The sequence below is a fragment of the Aplidium turbinatum genome, chromosome 2 (genome assembly GCF_918807975.1).
Source record: "Aplidium turbinatum chromosome 2, kaAplTurb1.1, whole genome shotgun sequence".
Lineage (NCBI taxonomy): Eukaryota > Metazoa > Chordata > Ascidiacea > Aplousobranchia > Polyclinidae > Aplidium > Aplidium turbinatum.
The window spans coordinates 35,125,535-35,145,897 of record NC_137473.1 but is presented as its reverse complement, the minus strand read 5'-3'; the positions used below and the strand labels follow the sequence as shown (position 1 = coordinate 35,145,897).

Sequence of the window (20,363 nt, the reverse complement as noted above, 5' to 3'; positions counted from 1 at the left end):
TGACGTCAACTTCTTCGGCGAATATCTCTGTGTGATGAAACCTATCTGCCAGGCTTTAGACATTCTCCAGGGCGAGTCCAAGGCGTATTACGGAGTCTTGCTTCCAACCATCATAATTTGTGCGAAGAAGTTGACCGAGATCAGTGATCTTGTGACCTGTGAGGAGTTGAGAGTGAAAGTCCTTGAGGGGGTGAAGAAACGATTCAACAAGTGCTTCAATGACATATAAGGCGTTATGGCATCATGTATTCATCCCTCCTTCAAGACGTCGTGGCTACAATTTCTGCACTATGTTTCCATGGATGATGCTGACGCACTGCGAGAAAAAGTTAAGACAGATGTAATTGGACTGTTGCGGGAGACATCAAGTCAGGTTGATACCGAGAAGAGTGACACCAACACCAGTCATGACTCCGAGGAAGAATTTTTTGGTGTATTGGCGCCATCCGGTGAAACGTCGGTGCAGAAGGAAGCAGCAATTATGGAGGCTATTTTTTCGGACCAGAGCAAGTTCTTGAGCTTTTCAAATACCGAGTTAAAACATCTGCTCATTAAATACAACACCCCCATTCCTTCCAGTGCTGCGGTGGAGAGACCTTTCTCTGTTGGAAAAGATGTGCTTAGGCGAAAGCTGGCAAGACTTAATGACTCTCATTTTAAAATGCTCGTGTTTTTGAAAGATGCATAACAATAAATTTCCCTTCGAATGTGTTTTCTATAACGACGTTAAAATGACAGTGCAAACGAATGATAACATTCGTTTTCAAGGTCATTTTTGCGTCACTAGGGACTTGAGTGTTTCCTAGCGTCACTTTAGACAAAAGTAGCAGTAGCGTGCGCTACTTTGGCCTGAGTAGCGGTAGCGGGTAGCGCGCTACTTTTGTAAATTGATAGCGGGTAGCGGTAGCGCGTGCTATTTTGGCCCAAGTAGCGGTAGCGGGTAGCGCGCTACTTTAAAAGTAGCGGGTGCCCACCTCTGCATATTTACAAACTATTTATGAAAACTATTAAGAACAGAATAAGCAGCAGTCTAAATCAATACCAGCCCTCCGAACAAGCAGCTTATAGAGAAGGATTCTCTTGCATTGATCACATGCATGCAGTTGGGCAGATATTAGATGAATGAACACTAATATTGCTACGTAAGTTATCATGAAGGTGAAGAAGCACTACTGTGCTTGCAACACCATTATTATTAATTATTATTAATACCAACAACCCATATTTATGGCATTTGTTGACTTTGAGAAGGCATTTGATTCCATTAAGCACTCTTCTGTCTTTTATGAAATTCAAACTCACTGAATATCAGATAAAATAGTAAACATTTTCAAAAATACATACATAAATGGCACTGCACAAATCAGAACAGAGAAGTTAAGTGATAAAATAAAGATTTAGAAAGGGGTGCGGCGTGCGCCAAGGTGACACTTTTTCACCTTTTATGTTTACAGCTGCAATTGAGGAGATATTTAAGAGGCTGAAATCTGAGACTGAACTTGTCATTAATGGACAACTGCTGAGCAATCTCTGATAAACAGATGACATCATCCTTTTTGCACAGTTAGAATGCACTCTGCAACAGTTGCTTGAGAAACTGAACAAGGAAGGGAAACGAGATGGAATGAAGGTGAACAAGAAAAAGACAGAAATAATGCGTAACAAGACAGCAAGGAATCAACCAAGGACGGTTATTTTCATAGATGAAGAAAATATAGAGGAGGTTGATTAATACAAATATCTAGAGAAAATGATAACACCAGGAAAGGCATCGAAACTGAGATAACCCAAAGGATACTTAAGGTTGAAGAAGATTTGGTCAGAATAGCACTTTTTCAAAGAGTAAAAACATTCCAATTAGCTTAAAACGAAGAATCATAGCCAGAGTAATATTGCCAACATTAACATATGGAGCGAAAACGTGGTCACTCACAAACGAGCAAACAAGAAACATGGAAAGAATAATACTATACATACGGTAAGTAGAAAAGACAAGATTAGAAGTGAAGTTATCAGAAACAGAACACATATCAAAGATGTCATTGAAACAGCAACAAATCTGATGTAGCAATCATGACACACATCAGATGGGCCAAAATAACCACAGAATAGACACAAAGGTATGCAAAAACAACTAGAGGGAGACCGAAAAGAAGATGGCGTGATGACATTGCAGAAAAGATTGGCATTACCTGGATGAGAACAGCGAAAGACAGAATGATGTTGAAACATATATGGAGACCATCTGCCAGCAGTGGCATGACTGGCTGATTATGATGATATTCTTGAACAAATGCTAGCCATGTGGTATATAGTCAAGTGGGTTAAAAAAAAAAAATTTCAGAAAGGTTGTTCTAGATTTTTTAGCTTATCAAGTATGACCACTAAAGTTGGTCACAATATACAGACCATGTATGATTGTATGTCTATCATCCCCCAATGAAATTTTTTAAATCCATTAACTGGTTTGAAAATTATGCCCAAAATACCTGAGTTTTTTTTTACCCCAGCTTTGGGGTAAAAAAAAATTTTTCATGGGGTAAAAAAAAAACACCTGTTAGTATAGCAGCTTCTTCATCTTTATTATTATAATATTGATTTCATATGTTTTGCTATTGATTTCATATGTAGTGTAAATGATTATCCACCAGAGGAAAGAAGCTTTGTGTAACTCATATATCAAAGACTGTGAGAGATGCTGAACCCATAGTCGAAACCGACCAGATGGGTCATGATGATGTAAACAATTTTGCCCACAATTTTTGTATGCACTTTTTATTAAAATACACATTGTGAAATCGCAAAGTCTCATTTTTGTAATAAAAACAGCAGCAAGACAAAAAATTGTGTCTAGTATACTTCTGCACGCCATCCTGAATTTTATCTGCAGCTCTGGTTTGAACATGCGAATGGGCGATTAAATTTCGCAGATCGTGAATCCTAAAAAATCAACCAGCAGTTTGTGAATGAACATACAACTAAAAAACAACAGACAGGAAATAAAGCAACAGTTTGTGTATGTATGATTGTATCTGTTGTGCACTATCGATTAATGGACCACTCTGTACTCTCAATCTGCGCTATTGATCGACTAACCCGCAACACTAACCTTAACCTCGGACCCCCAATTCCAACAAACATCGATTGATTGCGCATAACAAATGCATACATTGGCACTGATGCATCCAGAAGTTTGTTTTTGAATTTTTTGGTGATATACTGCTTGGCAGTTGACATAACACCAATACAAAGCCAAAACATTCCATAAAATGCACTGTTTTTTTTACCCCAAATCAACGAATTTTATTGAGGTAAAAAAAACACCTCAATAATAATTTACACAAACATTTGGAGGCCCCAGTCTTTGTTGCATCTAGTAGCCTCATAACATAGTACTCACAATATAACATTAAAACATTCATACTACCTATCACTAAAATTTAGCAAAAACCTTTAATAAACTCCTCCAAACCTTTTTTTTGCACCCTTTGCTGGCCATATTTACTCTATTTAACATATCTCTGCTTTGTCAAATCCAATCTTTTTCCTCTACCCCTCAAAGTAATCACCAGAGACCACTTAAACAGACACTAAAAAATTTGAGTGAATATCTACTCATTTTAGATGTGAGATGGTAAGTGTTTTTTTTTACCCCAATAACCCCACTATTTTTTTTACCCCATTTGACTATAGCTCTTTTTCTACATTTTCAAGTTCGAGACTAATGGTTGCAAATTAGCCAGAGGTGGGCATCTGCCCCTTTGAAAGTAGCACACTACCATTTGATAAAAAGTTACGTACTGCCGCTACTCAGTATCACATAGGCTACAGCACGCGCTGCTTCTACACATTACTTTTGTCTTAAACTGACACTGGAAAGCTCTATTTATAATAAGTACGTTGTGAAGTCAATATGACCTTGCAACGAATGATACACCCTTTCACAACCACATTTCTTCCCACAACCCTTTCAACGTTGTTATAGAAAACAAATTCTTGGTGAAATTTTATACCAAAAATCTTTAAAAAAGATTCATTTTTTTCCACTTTCAATTGAAAGTAGTGGAAGTACGACTGAAGCAAATGTAGTGCCTCTCCACTGCCGCTACATTGGGAATAAAGTAGCTTCACTACTGCAGACGCTACTTTTAAAGTAGTACGCTACTGCCCACCTCTGAAAGTAGCCTGCTAATTTTTTATGCTTGTTCAAAGAGTTGAATTTTGTTATATTGTATTAGTTACAACAATTTTTTAATCTCCTGATGAGGGCTTACGTCAACCGAAAACATTCGTCCGTTCAGACTATTTGTAAATATTTTAAATATATTATTGCAATGCTTAACTCTATTGTGTTGTTTTGCCTATCCGAGGGATAGCCATCATCATTTGTAAATATTTTTAATATATTATTGCAATGCTCAACTCTATTGTGTTGTTTTGCCTTGCTTGCCGTATTATAATTGTCTTTAATAAGTAAGTGACTCGTAATTGTATTTCAGCCAAGATGTGTTTGCCCAAAATACGGATCATGAAATGTGCCACAAACTGTTTCATTATCTTCGCAAAAGACCTCAGCTGTTCCCTCAATTTATTAATATTTTGAAACATCCTTCTTGTGGAGACTTATCGAAATGGGTTGAGCTTTTGGACCCACAAGGTAATATATACACATAATGGGCGTATTTGTTTTTTGTTTGAACTTAATTTATCGTAAAAAGAGGTCCCATGCTTGATTTCAAGAGCAGTGGATGAGAAGATAAGGTTCTCATTGTGCTCACCCTTCGGTACTGAGGAGAGTAGGGTGGCCAGTCCCTTTCTCTCGGCCGCCTTTTCTTCAAAAATTACAATTACATTAGCAATTCCAAGTTTTTAATTTGTCATATTAAGTCAGAAAATCAGAAAATAATAGTAATATAAAGTATATATAGCAATTATCAAGATGGCAAAATGTTGGGTAGTGACGTAGCGTTTCCGCAATGCAGAAAGTTTTTAGAAAGAATTTTATCCAGTGGGATATATTACATAAAAATAAAAAGCTATAGAACAGTTTCATGGAGAGATTTAAAGATTTTCAAACTTTGTTTTATTTGCAAAAAATGTGGTAGGCAGATTAACGTATTAGAGAACAGCTACTACACGCCCAGTCAAGCTGGTGCAAGAGAGAAGCCCAATTACAGATCAAAAGATACATTGCTTGGAATTTCAATGTTCATAATTGCATAAAAATTGTCATTATTACTGCTCGCAGACTAATTTCACAGACTAATTTGTTTCTTGGCAACCACATAACGTTTTTAGTCATTTTCTAAAGTGAACTGCTGTAAATTTTACTGTACTATGCTGTTGATAATGTTGTACTGAAGAGAGTTCAATACCCGAAATCGCGATCTGCAACACAAGAATTTCAAATTGGACTTTGTCATACATTTATTTTGAACATTTGTTGTATTTGTACATTTTATTAAACGTTTTGTATTTTTTTAGGTGACCTTCAAGGTCTGGTGTTTGTCAATTTAATTGAGGCCTTCTACCCTAAACTTGTTGAAGTTCTAGAGCCAAATGATATTCTTGATGGCATAACTGAGATTCCTGATACTTTAAGGTATTGTTTGTCCATTGCTGTAAGTAATTTTCATGATGCTTTGCAAACCTCAGTGGATGGAATCATTTTCTGACAACACTTCAAAAAAATCTCAATTTCCGAACTTACTAACTTTTGCAATAGATTTGAGTTTCGCTTTTAGCAACATGTTCGTTGCTTACTTTACAATGTAGATACTAACGACCTGTTTTAACCTGATGCTGCGAGTTCACTGTGGTAGTAGCGGTTTGCATTAGCGTTCAGAACACAGTTCTCTAGTCATGTGCTATGACTTGTGCTCGTCATAGCACATTAGGGAGTTGTGTTTCGAAAGCTAGTGCAAACCGCTACTGCCACAGCGAACTCGCAGTACCAGGCTAAAACGTGATGGTTTGTCTTGTATTAAGTTAGTAGGATACCGTAGCCTTCTTTTTTCATTGTCGCACTTGATTCCAAGTATCGACTGCCTCTTGTATAGAAAGTTTTCAAGATTCTACCTGATGGAAGCAGGATCTATTGTTTCGAAAAATCTTCCTCATTTCTAAAATAAACTTTTAAGAACGAAAGATTGAAGTTGCCATGATTACATGGAATTTTTAATAGCTACAGGCAAGCAATGATGTCAGCCATGGTACATTAAAGATTTATTGCAGTTGGCTTAAAAGTGGGAACGGGAGACTGAACAACCCGAAAACTGACAAATCAAAAAAATTTCATAAAAAGTGGTTGCGAGACCCAATAGGCTACTTATGAACAACTGAACAACAACAATAACAACAACAACAATACTTATGAACTTATGAACAAGAACCCTTTGAGTGCCCACGTTATTTCGTATGACAATTATGACAACTGTTTTATACTAGGATTAGATTTGTTCCCATTGAAAGGTATCTTATAGCTGGAGTAATGGCGACATGTAAGCTTGTCAAGCATTTACTGAATTTGTTTTTTCGTCTTAGCGAGCTCGTCAGGAAAAAGCCAACTAGAGAAGAACGTGTGAAAACATTTGTGAGCGTGCTCACAATGAGACCTCATGGTTGGTTCAAGTCTTTTCTCAGTGCGTTGTCGGGATGTGAAACGACTGACTACACAAAGTTGTTTACACTTTTATCTACATGTAAGTTGACTACATTTATTTCACACATTTTTCAAAGAACTGTTTCATGTGCAATTTTTGTATCCCTCACGTGATCACCTATTATGTTGTTTTGTGTTTAGCTCGTTCAACAGAGACTTGTGCTCCGGATAATAAGGTTGGTTTCGGATGTTAGTGCTTGCGTGTGTGTTATATTTAATAGTTTATTACAGTTATATATAATAAGAAAAGAACAGCTGGTTTTACTTGAAAATATGAAATTAATATGCTTGAAATATAATTTTATCAGTAAAATAGTTTTTATATATATGTAACATGTATATTTATTTTCAGTTTCGGTAGCTTAGTACATCGTACTAATTAAATTGGGCACTTTATCTCGAATGATGTAACAATCAATACCGTACTTTGAAATATATTTTATTGAAAAAACATGTTTTCTCTATAGGGTAGGCTATTGTATGATATGTTGTTGGGATAATGAAGTTGATGTGTTTCTACAAGTAAGCTGATATTTGTTTTAAAAATGGAATATTTCCGTTTAGCATTTTTGATATTTTGAAAACAGAGATTTTAAAGTTTTACATCACCATAAATTCTACTGTTTTGTTTGATTCAAAAGGAACAATCCAATGATGTTTCGGTCACAACTATTCATGCATCCAGTCAAGAAGCAAATGATGACAATCTCAAATGTGCTCCTCCATCTTCTTCTCATTTATCAGGTGAGTACTCTTTTTGATCTTTAGAGGCCACGAATAGAAAATTGTCACCCGGGAGTTGAACTGGTAGGTAGTGGGTCAGGGTCTGCTACTATTCGGTGAGTCCGATTCGATGAGTTCCTAACCTCTAACCCCTAACCCTAAAACGGCAATGATAATTAGGCTACGGTACCCAATAATTTAAAAAAAAAAAATGAAAAAATCACCGAATAGGGATCGGACTCACCGAAACGGGCCATTTCGAGTCGGTCAACCTCTACAAATAGGTGATGAGGAGTAACCCCGGGGTGAGGAATAACCTTAAGCGTTGAGGCCTATTGGTCAAAACCATATTTCACTATAATGTCTGTCTGCAGATAATTATATAATCTATATATATCGTGAAAATGTCGCTTTTAGAAATTGTATACAATGTAAATGTCATGCTAAATGTATATACTGCTAAAAACAATTTGAGAATTAAATAAGTGCATAGTTGAGTCTTATATTTTTCTCGTATTTACAATACAGGTTTGGTGGAGACTTTTTTGTTAAACGAAAGCATACATCACAATTAAAAAAAATAATCAACTGGCATGTGGAATATTATAAATTGCTGATATTTAGTGGCTTATTGTAACCGGCGTGTATTTCCTCTGTGTTGCAGAAGATTGCAATGTCGCTGATATTGTTGAAAAAAATAGTTTTGAAAGCTCGGAAAAGCACGATCTGAAAGGTAATCAAAAGTCTTTTCAATATAAATAAGTTTAAATTCATAATATCGATTCTATGCATCCATCATTATGATGATGATCGATTGTAATCAATGCATGCATCATTGTGATGATGATCGATTGTATGCCCCCAGTGAACAGACTCGTAAGTCACCTGAAGATTTAAGGCTAAAAGTGTTGTATTTTCCGGACTACTGTTGATGCGAAAATTATGAAACCGACATGTCAACTTTAGCATATTTTTGCAGCGTGAATGTATTATTTTACTCGGTTTGAATGTTAATTTTTTTTTAAAAAGATGCAGACACGTATAAAAACCGTTGTTTAGTTGCAGGTGAAACAGGCGGAGAAGAAGATTTTGCGCCTGCTTTTCCACCCAACGTACCAGGTAATTTACGTGATATATTGCGTATGTGAGATTGTGAAGCGTACTACTGTAACTTCTGTGGTCCTAACCCCATTAGCAATAAACAATAAATTTCTTTTTAGAAAGAGGCTAACTCAGAATTTTTGTTTGATGTTCTTTGATTTCTTATGTTACATGTTAGGATTTCTATAGGTGTAAAGTGGTTTCCACTTATTATGGCTGCTTGGGGCCAGACACTGGCCAATATTAAGCGGACCGAAGGGACTTCGAATCTACTTCCTATTTAGTTTTTATCTCACATAAATGGCCTGTCATTAGCCAAAGCCACCATATCTGGGGTTCTAGAATTAAATTTGTGGACCACCGTTTCCATACCAATTACCAATGACATTTTAATTATTCAATGTTTTTAGATCTCACAGCGTCATCCAGCACCGAGGAGAATGATTTTAATGCCACACAAACCCACGAAGGCAAAGGTCTGCTTTAAGTCTTCGTATATAATTGCCGTAAAAATTAAGGTCTTGCCTGCATGTAGAATGGAGTTATTAGTTGTCTAGTACCAAATAAACTGGTTAAAAAGATTTTCTCATTAATTTTTATGGCTTCTTCAAATTAGCACTACCTAGACTTTCGTGTTTGAGTAGCCATTAGCTGCATACTAAAAAAAACATCAAACAGTATTTTAAAGTTGAAATAATTTAATAACAGTTTTTGCAATTTTTCCATATGAACTCCAAATAAGAACGCCATGACGATACAGTATTTGCATAAAAAATATGTATAAATATAGTTTTTGATGTGATTAAGAAAGGGGAACTGTTTTTATTGTGTTGATATCTGTTGTGTTAAAGCATAATTATATATTTCTATCATATTTGATTCTATTTGAATAAGGACTTTCTGATAATCCCCCTTTTAGGTTCAAACACACTGTAGAGGTTTTAGACAGTGATAACTATATTTAATATATTTCTATTTGAATAAGGACTTTCCTAAGGTCTCCCAAAGATGAAAATTGCTGTTAAGTTTTTTTGACAATTTAGTAAATTACTGTTATAAATTGACATTATAACAACCTTATGGTAAGGTTTAATAAAGTAAAAAACTTAAACATAACTATAACATCAAATCAGATTAATCACTACAGCATAAACTGGTCCAATCACAAAAGCTTTGTACACAAAAAACACCAAGCACTTTTTCATAACTCTGCACTGCAAAGATGAACTGATTCAAAAGCGCACGTTTGCAGTGCTTGGGACTATTACTCACACTACACACTACGACAGGATAATTCGCTGCAGTAACTTTTATAACTTCTAATGTTGGTTTGTTCCCACAGTGGTTAGTGATCCACATGAAGAAGATCTCAAGTCCACCATTCCTGCAAATTCCCCAGGTATTTTCATCACAAAATGTTGCAGCAAAGTTTCTGGTTTAAACGCTTCTAATTGACTTCATATTACAGTGACTTATATTTTTATTTGAACGATGAGGATTTAGGTTTGTTTTCGACTTTTACCTTAAACAGCTCCAACTTTGTAACATCATACTTTTTCAAGAAGTTTGCATCTATTTTGAATGATATAGGGACCTTGGGTAAATATGTCGGAAGCACACTTCTGGCTGTTTTTGTTTTATGGTTTGAAGATTATTTTGAGTTGTGTTTTTCACAGTCACTCAACCACAATCACCTAGAAACGACAATCTTAATGATTTGGATGTTTCCGAGAAACATGAAAATGAAGGTAATATGCCCAGGGATCTCTAAAATAAAATTCAAGCTTTATTGTAAATGCCGTTATTTACTCCAAGTATGTTCATTTTGTTTTAACTGCGTATTGTAATGGCACTAGAATCAACAAGCAAAACTAGTTCTTTTTCTTATGATTTAACGCCTGCCAAGTTGTCTAGTGAACTTTTTTTTTGAAGTATTCAATGTAATTTATCATATTGTTCCATCGGTCATGCAGAAAAAGAAACCACAGAGAAACCAGACACGGCCACTGGGAGACCCTCCGTTGAACTTCGAAGCTATCAGCATGAGCTGGCACAGCAAGCTTTGACCGGACAAAATTGCATGATCGTCGCTCCAACAGGTTTATATTTTGCTTTTAAAGAATAATGAACATTGTAGCTTATAATGTCAGAAAATCTACAGTAAATGGGGAACGTAGAATATTCTGAAATATTTTATTTGGACGAGACCTATCTGACAATCCCAATAAAGATGAAAAAGCCTGTTGTTTTTTGAAGAATAACCACTATATAGTTGCTTTCTTCTGCTTAGCTTCTATGCTTGGCAATGAGCACTTCTTTTCGTAGTGTTAATAATATTTATTGTATTATACTGTACATAATGTACAGTATACATTGCTTAGTTAATTTTATATACTGTACATCTTCACTGCCTTCAGTGTAAGGTTTTTCAATTTTTGTTTTGTTCATTGTGTATATACTTGTGTAGTGTCGAGCTGATATGTCGCATATGAAAGCTGGTATAATTTATATTTTATCCCGAACAAGTTAATGATAAAAATGAAGGAAGCGTTTCTTACTTTTTTGTTTTTAGTCCATTATTAATTTGTTTTATAGAGTTGCTTCAAGAAGGCAGAAAAAGCCAGCATCGTTTTATTTCAAAACTTTCTGAAACTTAATCTTGCTAAGGTTAAAGTGGCTGTTTTATTCAATATCCTATCAATGTAGATACTGGTGTGTATTTGTGTTGTTTTATTCACTTTTGCAAAGCACAGCCTGATTCAAGTAGTGATGTATTAGAGATGTGTTCTTTTTGGATTATTTAGGAAGCGGAAAGACATATGTTGCTTTACACATTTGCCTGGAACACATCAAGAACAACCGTCATGCCAAAGTTGTGTTTCTTGTTCCTCGCGTTCCATTGGTTCAACAGCAGTACAACCTATTCTCCAAGTTAGTGCTGCAAATAAATTACAATTTGGCCTCACACAGTAAAACCGAAATAACTCTGAAATACTTGTCATATACTTCTGTCGTTTTTTATTACCTTTTTCTGATATTCGTTACCCCACTTTACCTTGCTCCTGACTGATTGAGTTATAGCAGAAACAGTTTTGTTGTTCCGTACTTGAAAACATGTGGCCTCGTTTATACTGTCATGTGCAGAAAATAGCCTAAATTCATCTTACACACTCTTCTGTTAATACTTCATCAGGTTTTTACCAGACGACCCGAACGTCATTTTTCAAGTTACTGGCGAGTCAAGCTTTTCTGTACCTGTCCACATTTCGATAAGAAGGCATGTTGTTACCATAATGACTGCTCAAATCCTCATGAATTTGCTCAGGTAATGACCGAGGGTTGTTCAAAAAGACACATTCTAGGTTTGTTCTCATAATTTTTTGATCGGGAAATTGGGAAAGAAATTATGTTTTCAAAAGTTTATTATACTGTGTAGGAAGCTGATAATAAAGGCATAGAAGACAAAACTGAGAAGCTTGTTGTAACTACAAAAGTTGAACCCCACTTGGTTTCTTATTGGGGTTATTCATGATTGTATGCTAGTGCTGCTTGACGACTGAAATCAAGAAGATGGTGGTAGTGATACGCAGATTGGATGAGTTTGTTGAGCAGCGGTCATGTTATGTAGAACGCAACTTTACACTGACGACAAAGATGCATTTAAACCGACGCGTGCAAAACACACATCTTTAAAGAAGTTGCAACTTGTACAGCGTTTTGAATTCCATTTACATAAAATATCAGAAAGTATTTATATCAGAAATATTATGGGAATATGTCGTTTTGTGACGAATGAGCAGCAGTGCATAACTAGAGTGCACGATTTGGAAGAATTTATCTTTACAAACCAAAGGAAAAATGACCATATTTGACTTCATTAAATAAAAGTTTTAGCTTCACTTTCTTCGGATTACTTCTGAATCGTCAAAATATAAGAGGTTTTTCTACGGGATTCGGAGAAATCCCAATTCGAAGACAGCCTTTTTCGGAGAAAACCGATTTGGTGATTTGAAAATCTCACGACGGCTTCTGTTTATTTAGAGAATTTGTAGGGATCATTTAGGTAGGCGTTTTTTTATGTTTACCTTACCATATCCATCCATCAAACGAGATAGTTATTGTTTCAGTGAGGTGGATGTACTTTAGCTGATATCTTGCGGGTATACTAGGCTATAGCGATATCTAGCAACGAATGATTTTATAGGATAGGCAATTAACCAAACCTATAATCGTTGATGTCACAGTTCTGGATCTTGCTAGTAACACTGAGGGGAGATTTCATACATCTGACAAAGAGAGGCAGTCGGTCTGCAGGTTAACAAAGTTAATTTATTGCGTTTTAAAGAAGTGATTACCAGTGGTGTGTTGACCGTGATATTGATTCATGCGTAACAAGTATGGATATGAAGCTGATGAACAAGACATCTCTGCGGCTACTTGGGCGGACCATAAATGGAATTCTGAATGGAGGTCAAGCACCACCAGACTCCATTCATCCCCGACGCCGACACACGCCCCATCGGCCTGACACTACAGAGACAGGTATGGGTGCGCCTCAACCGTCTCCGTACGGGCGTCGGGCTTTTCCGCTCAACCATGCACCAATGGGGAATGGCTTCTTTCTCCTCCTGTGAATGTGGTGCCGAGGAACAGACCGCAGACCACATCATCAATGACTGCTCCATCTTCAAGCCACCTAACGGAGTGGAAGGTCTGCGCGTCATGGATGATGAAACTAAAGACTGGCTGCTCTCTAGCAGCCTTCCAGTGTAGTCCGGGAACATCGTGAATCTGGGGTGGTAAAAGGATAGACCCTCGGCCCCAGAAGCTCAGACGACGACGACGATATGAAACGTTCTTTGAGAACTGTTTTTTTTTTTGCAAAGACTTTATTTAATTATCCTTTATTGGTGATCATGAACAATCATGAACAACGCCGTTTGACAATTTTTTTCTCTGTGAGACTTTGGTTCAGACTTCGCTGAGACTTCATTTGCTTAACCACCATTATAAGCGAATTTCTTTGAATAAACTGATGAGTAATGCCGCTGTGGGATTTTAGAAATCTTCGAAATTAAGGCTTTCTCCGAATTGGGATATCTTCGAATAGTAGCAGGCCGTTTTTTCTACAACCCTGCATATTTCTATGTATGGATTTTCATATCGCTCATGAAACGTCATCTAATTCTAAGCAATACAAGTTACATGCTCTTGCAATGCAGTAAAATTCTTGCCATGCTTCAAAACTTAGCTTGTGTAGGCGTACATTCAGTCACACAGTGTTGTCACGGAAGTTTTTACACTGTACGTCTTTTTACTTATTCTTAAAATAATTTTTCCATTTTTATCAGCGATGAAATAATGACGATTGACGAGATTTCCCTGTTAATCATTGACGAATGCCATCACACGGTCAAAAATGACCCTTACAACATGATAATGAGACTCTATTTGGACGAAAAGTTGACTGAAAAGGAGTTGCCTCAAGTAAGCTCGACTTTTTGATGATAAGCCTATGCCATGAGAGGCGTAACCTTGGAAGTCTGCAAATTTTTTTATAAAAACATATAAAGGTGTGAAGCGAATTCTTACGTGAAGCGAACTCGAACCAAAAGTAAGATTTTGTACAGATTTTCCGTTTGCACGTGGGTTGAACGATTTCTTGTAGAAATGTTGTTTTCTCGAAAGTCTGTCTTGAAAGCTTTTTTCTATTATTCAATTTACGAAAACTAGCCTATATTTTGGGTTAATAAGATGGACGATAATTCTAATGCAGTTCAACTTGCAGAATAATCTACAGTACATCAACTTTGACACTAATACAGTACCATAAGCCACGTAGCCTTTGTCTGACACGCTCCGTTTAAATAACGAAAACAATAATTGAAGCTGGAAATTTGCACCATCGAATCGGAAGCAACGAATTTAATTTTTAGGTTGTCGGGCTGACTGCCTCTCCAGGCATGGGAAAAGCTAAGACGATGGCAAAAGCTCACGAAAACATAAAGACATTGATGGCCAATCTTGATGTGACTACAGCTCCTGTACAAGTCAACGAAACTGTGCAAGATCTTTTGCAATTCCAGCATGAAGCACAAGATGGTAATAGCAATAAAAAGAGTCTGATTTACCTTGTACTTGTACGAATTAGTGGTTAAAGTGTTCGCCTCAGAACCTGTGGACGTGGGTTCGATACCTCGTCGGGTCATATCAAAAATCTTTTAAAATTGATGTTGGGTCATTACCCCGCTTAGCACTAAGGAAAGGGATACATTCTGGGTGACATATAATGCATGTTGGGGGATCATGCTTTGTTTATAAATAACACGTTATAAACTGCAACAGCTGACTTTACAGGGTGAACAAAAAGTCCTTGGACCAACTTATAAACGATTTGGTAGTAAAAACAGAGTGAGACTGTTCACCAGGCATTTGATAATTAAAGTAACTTGCGTCACTTGGAAATACAAAAAGCTAGTTATCATCTTTAACATCAGGAGGTAACCTAGTAAATAGTCACCAGAAGAACGCAAGTTGCTTTAATTATAAACGATTTATTAATAGAAAATAAATAAAATTTCGTCAAAAAGGTATCACAATGAGAGCTTACAATACTAGGAATAAATTTCTTTGTTTGTTTTCAACATGGCCACCCTTCACTTGGATAACTCTCTCAATTCTTTGTCTGAAGTTTTCGATCGAGGCAGCTCATCCTGGGATATTTTGGCCCATTCCCGCAGGAGTTATTGCTTCAGAGCATGAACACTTGGGTGAGCAACGGAACAGGCCTTTGCCTCCAATAACGACCACACACAAAAGTCCATGGGGTTCAAATCAGGCGATGAGAAAAGCCACATTCTTGGAAGTTGGCGTGAACACCAGTTCTGAGTCTTTCTTGAGGTGTGGGATGGTGCACCATATTGTGGGAATATGAAGGGCTGATCTTTGTAGTGTTTCTTTATCTCTTTAAGAGCTAGAACCAAAACATCCTTGATGGAGCGATTTGAATTGATTTTACCCCTTGTTCTACGAAAATCAGAGGAGACTTCCAAGTTTAGGAGATGGCGGCTTACACCATGACAGAAGACGGTTTTTGGCGTCGGTAAACTGTTCTCACAGAATCTTTAATATCTGCTGAAGACTTTGCATAAATTCTATCATTCTGATTACACTGGTCAACAAAAAAAAAATTTTTTTTTCTTGCATGGGCTTTAAGAACTGATTTAGGGTAACTTTGGGGTGCTGAATCCGAATCTGACCTCAGATTTATCCTATCACGTCAGGTTTGTGAGATATAATAACAGCAAATTGCTACTTTTGTCAAAAGTGGAAGATTTGGCGTTGCGTTTATCACCAACATATGCAGTGCTATAACGAAAGGTTAGTGTTAGACAGGCCAAAACAGCCTAAGTAAGGTTACTGAACAAGCATTGCCATAGGCCTGCTTAAATCTTTGTGGTTTCATGAAAAACATTGACGGGGGAGGGGGGCAGTTATACTTTTAGCCTCCCTTTTAGCTTGTTACTACTGCATGGTTAATAATGTTGCTTAGAAAACAAATTGGTATCAAAATTATAGTTGGTGGGTGTATTTCAGCTACTTATGTACTACATGGCCTGGATTTCTGGATAAAGCACAATGTGTATGTGCAATAAACGCAACGTCAAATCTTCCACTTTTGACAAAAGTAACAATTTGCTGTTATCATATCTCAGAAACCTGATGTGATAGGATAAATCTGAAATCAGATTTGGATTCAGCACCCCAAAATTACCCTAAATCCATTGAAAAACTCCATGCAAGAAAAGTTGTGTTGACCAGTGTTATTGAACTGAGCTTCTATTGTGAAGAGTTTTTCGTCTGAACAAATGGTCTCTTGCCATGCCTGCCTTTAGTTCTCTGAGAAGAATCTGTGCTTTTTCAAGTCTCTTGCTTTTGAAGAGGTTTAAGGAACTGCCGTTTTCTCATCTTGTAAGGAGACAATTGAAGATCTTGTTCCACAATGGTTGTCATTAAAGTGTTGCTCACATTCATGTCTTTTGCCATTTGACGATCTGTTTGGGTTTCTCCTCGCCCCTTTTCTGACAGCCTTAACCAGTGCGATGTCTTCCACTCCTAGGACGATCGTCACATCTACCAAGTTCCTTAAATCTATTCACAACATGGTAAACGGTGGATTTGGCAACTTTTAAGAGCTTAATGATCTCAGAGTTAGTTTTCCCCACGCGATAGAGCTGAATAATGGCTTCTCTTTGACTCATTTTACAATTAGACCTAAACTTGAGAGAGTTTAGCAAGATATCTAGCATATTAAAAAGGCATTTAAGTGACATACAATATGTTTAATCATAGAATGAAAAAAAGTTCAAGGACTTTCTGTTCACCCTGTACATTGTAAAGTTGTTCTTAGAAGAATACTAGTGAAAAGCAGATAGGTACCGTATTTTTATTCTTCTTCTCTCGTATTGTCGCTATATGTTAGGGCATCCGTTGGTTAGCCACTGCCTGGTGTCGTCATCGATGGATATTAGGCCTTCCATACCATGGGGTGGTCTATATAGCCGGCAATCCTTGATAATGTGGGCTGCCGTCTGCATTTCGCCACACTCACAAGCAGCACTCTCTGCCAAGCCCCAACGCAACATGTCTGCAACATGTCCAACACCAGTGAGCAAACGGTTACGCCTTGATGAGGCAAGTCTAGAGAGGCCATGTCCCATCTGGTTTTCGGACGGGGATCTGAATACTTGGCGAAGCGGGGACGTACTGCTTGACTATTGTTCACACCACGCCGCGTGGCACCACTGTTTGCTAGGGCTTCCACCAGAGGCTGCCAGAAGGTCTTGTGCAGCGCGTACAAATGGCTTTCTTGATTTTAGCCGCTGCTTTGGTGGATATCTCAGCGTGGTTGTGTGTAGCGGATGGCCAGGGTTTAGGGCTTTACGGCTCAGGGAAAGAACAGCACGTTGGCGCCGTAGTGCAGCTGGCTCAATGTTTGCAAGGACAGGCAAACAGTCAGTTGGAGTTGGGCGGAGGCAACCTGTGACAGTTCGAAGGCAGTTGTTGATTGGTACATCGACAAGGTCAGTATGGGCACTTCTGCACCAAGTAGCAGCACAGTATTCAGCAGGGGCGTAGACTAAGGCTAAACCACTTGTTCTCAGCACTGAGGAGCTAGCACCCCACCTTGTACCAGCAAGACGTTTCATGAGAGCAGTACGAGCTGTCACTTTTCCGCGTAAGTGTTCTAGGTGTTTGCGGTATGTAAGGGACCGATCAAGTCGAACTCAAAGGTATGTGGGTGTGGCTTCGAAAGGAAGTGTTCGGCCATTATTTTGGATGTTAATTTTCCTGTTTGAGTCTCTATTACATAGGTGGAAGACAGAAGTCACCGCCTTCGCTTCACTCAACTTGAAGCGCCATTGGTGCAGATAGGAAGATAGAATGTCCATATCCCTAGTCAAGGTGTTCTGCACTGTTTCCCATTTGCGATGAGAATAAAGAATAGCCAGGTCATCTGCGTATGCGTATTTATTAGAGAAAGTATTTGGAAGGTCATAAATGTAGATGTTGAACAACATTGGGGAGAGAACAGATCCCTGCGAAACTCCATTTCTTAAACGTCTCTGTCGGCTTTTCTTTCCGTCGCTGGTTTTAAGGATGAAGCTGCGGTTGGAGATGAGTTCTACAATAAACTTAACCATGTGTCTATCTGGGATTATCTGCAGCAGTTTGTAAGTGAGACCCCTGTGCCAAACAGTATCATATGCCGCAGTAAGGTCGAGGAAGACCGCTCCCGACTTCAAGTTGGCCTCAAACCCATCTTCGATGTTTTGTGTCAGCAAGGTTACTTGGTCGACTGTTGATCTTCCTCTCCTAAACCCCGCCTGTTCTTGTGGGAGTTTGGGGTCAATAGCGGGTTCCATTCGTCGGTGTAAGACGCGCTCCAGTAGTTTGAATGGCACGCACAATAGGGAGATGGGGCGATAGCTCTTTGGGTCAGTTACCGGTTTGTTTGGTTTTAGGACTGCAACAATCAATGCTTTCCGCCAGAGTTTAGGGATCTTTAGGGTTCGCATGCAATGAGAATAAAAATTTCGTAGCCAATTAATCGTTTCCTTTCCTAAGTTTTGTATGAATTCGGGGTGAATCAGGTCTGGTCCTGGGGCCTTCCCTGCTTTCAGTAACTTTATGGTTTCATTCATTTCTTCGGTCGAAAAGTCTTCAGTTAGTTCGTTGTTACGCGTGTCATCCTTCCACATTTCTGATGTGAGGCTTGAGAGTCTGCGTTGAAATTTGCGGTCTATATGTTGGTGTCGTCCATTTTCCACAACCTGCGATGCAATGGCATTAGGTGCTACAGGACATTTCGAACAAGTTCTGGAACTTCTTCCAGTCAGGCGATTGACCGTGTTCCATGCTTTACGACTGGAGTGGGTAAAGTCTATAGCTTCGACTGTCTCAATCCATCGCTCCTGACGTTTGGTGTTGAGGTGCTGCATCAGGCTTTCAGACGTTTCTTGGAAGTCTTCAGATGTTTCGGAGTCATTCAGGTCTTCGTACATACTTTGACACATTTCGTCCCAGCATGGTATGTATTCCTTGCATTGGCCACGGGGAATTGCCTGTTTTGCTGCATGGCGAAGCAGATCTGTGAAGGCTGTGTAGGAGGTATTGACATCTGCATTATTGGGTGGGGGTAGGGTATGAACTAGTTTACTCGTGATTTCAGAGAATTGCTTCCATCTAGCCTTCCTAAAGTTCCAGCGTCTGACTGGGTTAGTTGGTGGCGGTTGCACAATAGATGCAGGAAAGATTATAGAGGGTCTGTGCTGAGATTTGGGAAATTTTTCTATGATTTTACGATCTGGGATGGATTCGTCTTGGAGTACTCCTGCAAAAGCAAGGTCAGGATTGGTTCCTGTGTTCCAGCGTCCGGATAGAAAACTATCTGGTTCCCGAGGGTTATATAAAAGGGAAAGATCGTTTTTGGAAGCCCATTCATTTAAAGTTTCACCATCAGTGTTGTTGTTGCAATAACCCCAATCAGTGTGACGGCAATTAAAATCCCCTGCATATATGCAGGGTGCAGGAAATGGTGGTAATGATGTCGAAAGAAGTCTACTTGGAGGAGGTTTGTAGACATTTACAACAATCGTATCCTGTATTCGTACTGCGATCTGCTGTGGAAGTTGCTTCTAGTATCCAATGAAGGTCTTTTTTAACGAACGTTGCTATTCCATGCTTATTGCTGAGGGTGCAGGTAGCAAGATCAAAGTGTGGAATCTTAAGCTTCTCCGGGGTCAAGCAATGGGTTTCCTGGATGAGGATCACCGCTGCATCGTTGTTGTGGGCAAGCTGTGTGATGATGTCTAGTTTAGCGTTGGTGGTGCCTTCAACATTTAGTTCCAGAATGGTCACTCCTTGACCTACAACAGCTGGAGCTGTTCGCCCTGACAAGGGCGCTGTGCTTGGTCTGGGGGTACCATTCTGATGATTGTTTTTCCGCATGATGACTTTTATAGCGACAGTTGTAGCAAGTTTAGTTTCCCAAAGTAGGTACTTGCGGGGACGACCACGTGGAGGTACTTGCTTTCGTCCTCGCTTTCGTCCTATTTTTATTGTTAAAGCATTATGTTGTATTAGTTTATTTATTATGTTGTTTCTATGAAATACTGTATACCATAGCGCTTAATTTTTAAATGCAGATGTGATTGCCGTTCCGAAGAGAGAGCACGATCCATTTTCTATCGGCATAAAAAAAGCAATGAAAGAGATACAGGACAGCATTAAACAAGATATAAGTCGTTGTGAAAATGGTAAAAAATATATTTTATATTTTTGTTATTCTTTATCACAACGAATGATCTATTATACA

At 38.2% G+C, this 20,363-nt stretch overlaps 1 protein-coding gene across 1 annotated transcript in view; it reads left to right on the top strand.

Moving 5' to 3' along the window:
• LOC145788526 (ATP-dependent RNA helicase DHX58-like) overlaps positions 1-20,363 on the top strand; it is a 53,461-nt gene that overhangs the window by 21,460 nt on the left and 11,638 nt on the right. Inside the window, exons 4-19 of the mRNA XM_082600288.1 lie at positions 4,500-4,657; positions 5,485-5,602; positions 6,544-6,701; positions 6,803-6,837; positions 7,303-7,405; positions 8,049-8,117; positions 8,450-8,503; positions 8,896-8,961; positions 9,828-9,884; positions 10,162-10,233; positions 10,459-10,584; positions 11,290-11,416; positions 11,679-11,810; positions 13,837-13,972; positions 14,422-14,587; positions 20,194-20,304. Of these exons, the coding sequence (XP_082456414.1) occupies positions 4,500-4,657; positions 5,485-5,602; positions 6,544-6,701; positions 6,803-6,837; positions 7,303-7,405; positions 8,049-8,117; positions 8,450-8,503; positions 8,896-8,961; positions 9,828-9,884; positions 10,162-10,233; positions 10,459-10,584; positions 11,290-11,416; positions 11,679-11,810; positions 13,837-13,972; positions 14,422-14,587; positions 20,194-20,304 (1,688 nt within the window). The remainder of the gene's footprint in view (positions 1-4,499; positions 4,658-5,484; positions 5,603-6,543; positions 6,702-6,802; positions 6,838-7,302; positions 7,406-8,048; positions 8,118-8,449; positions 8,504-8,895; positions 8,962-9,827; positions 9,885-10,161; positions 10,234-10,458; positions 10,585-11,289; positions 11,417-11,678; positions 11,811-13,836; positions 13,973-14,421; positions 14,588-20,193; positions 20,305-20,363) is intronic.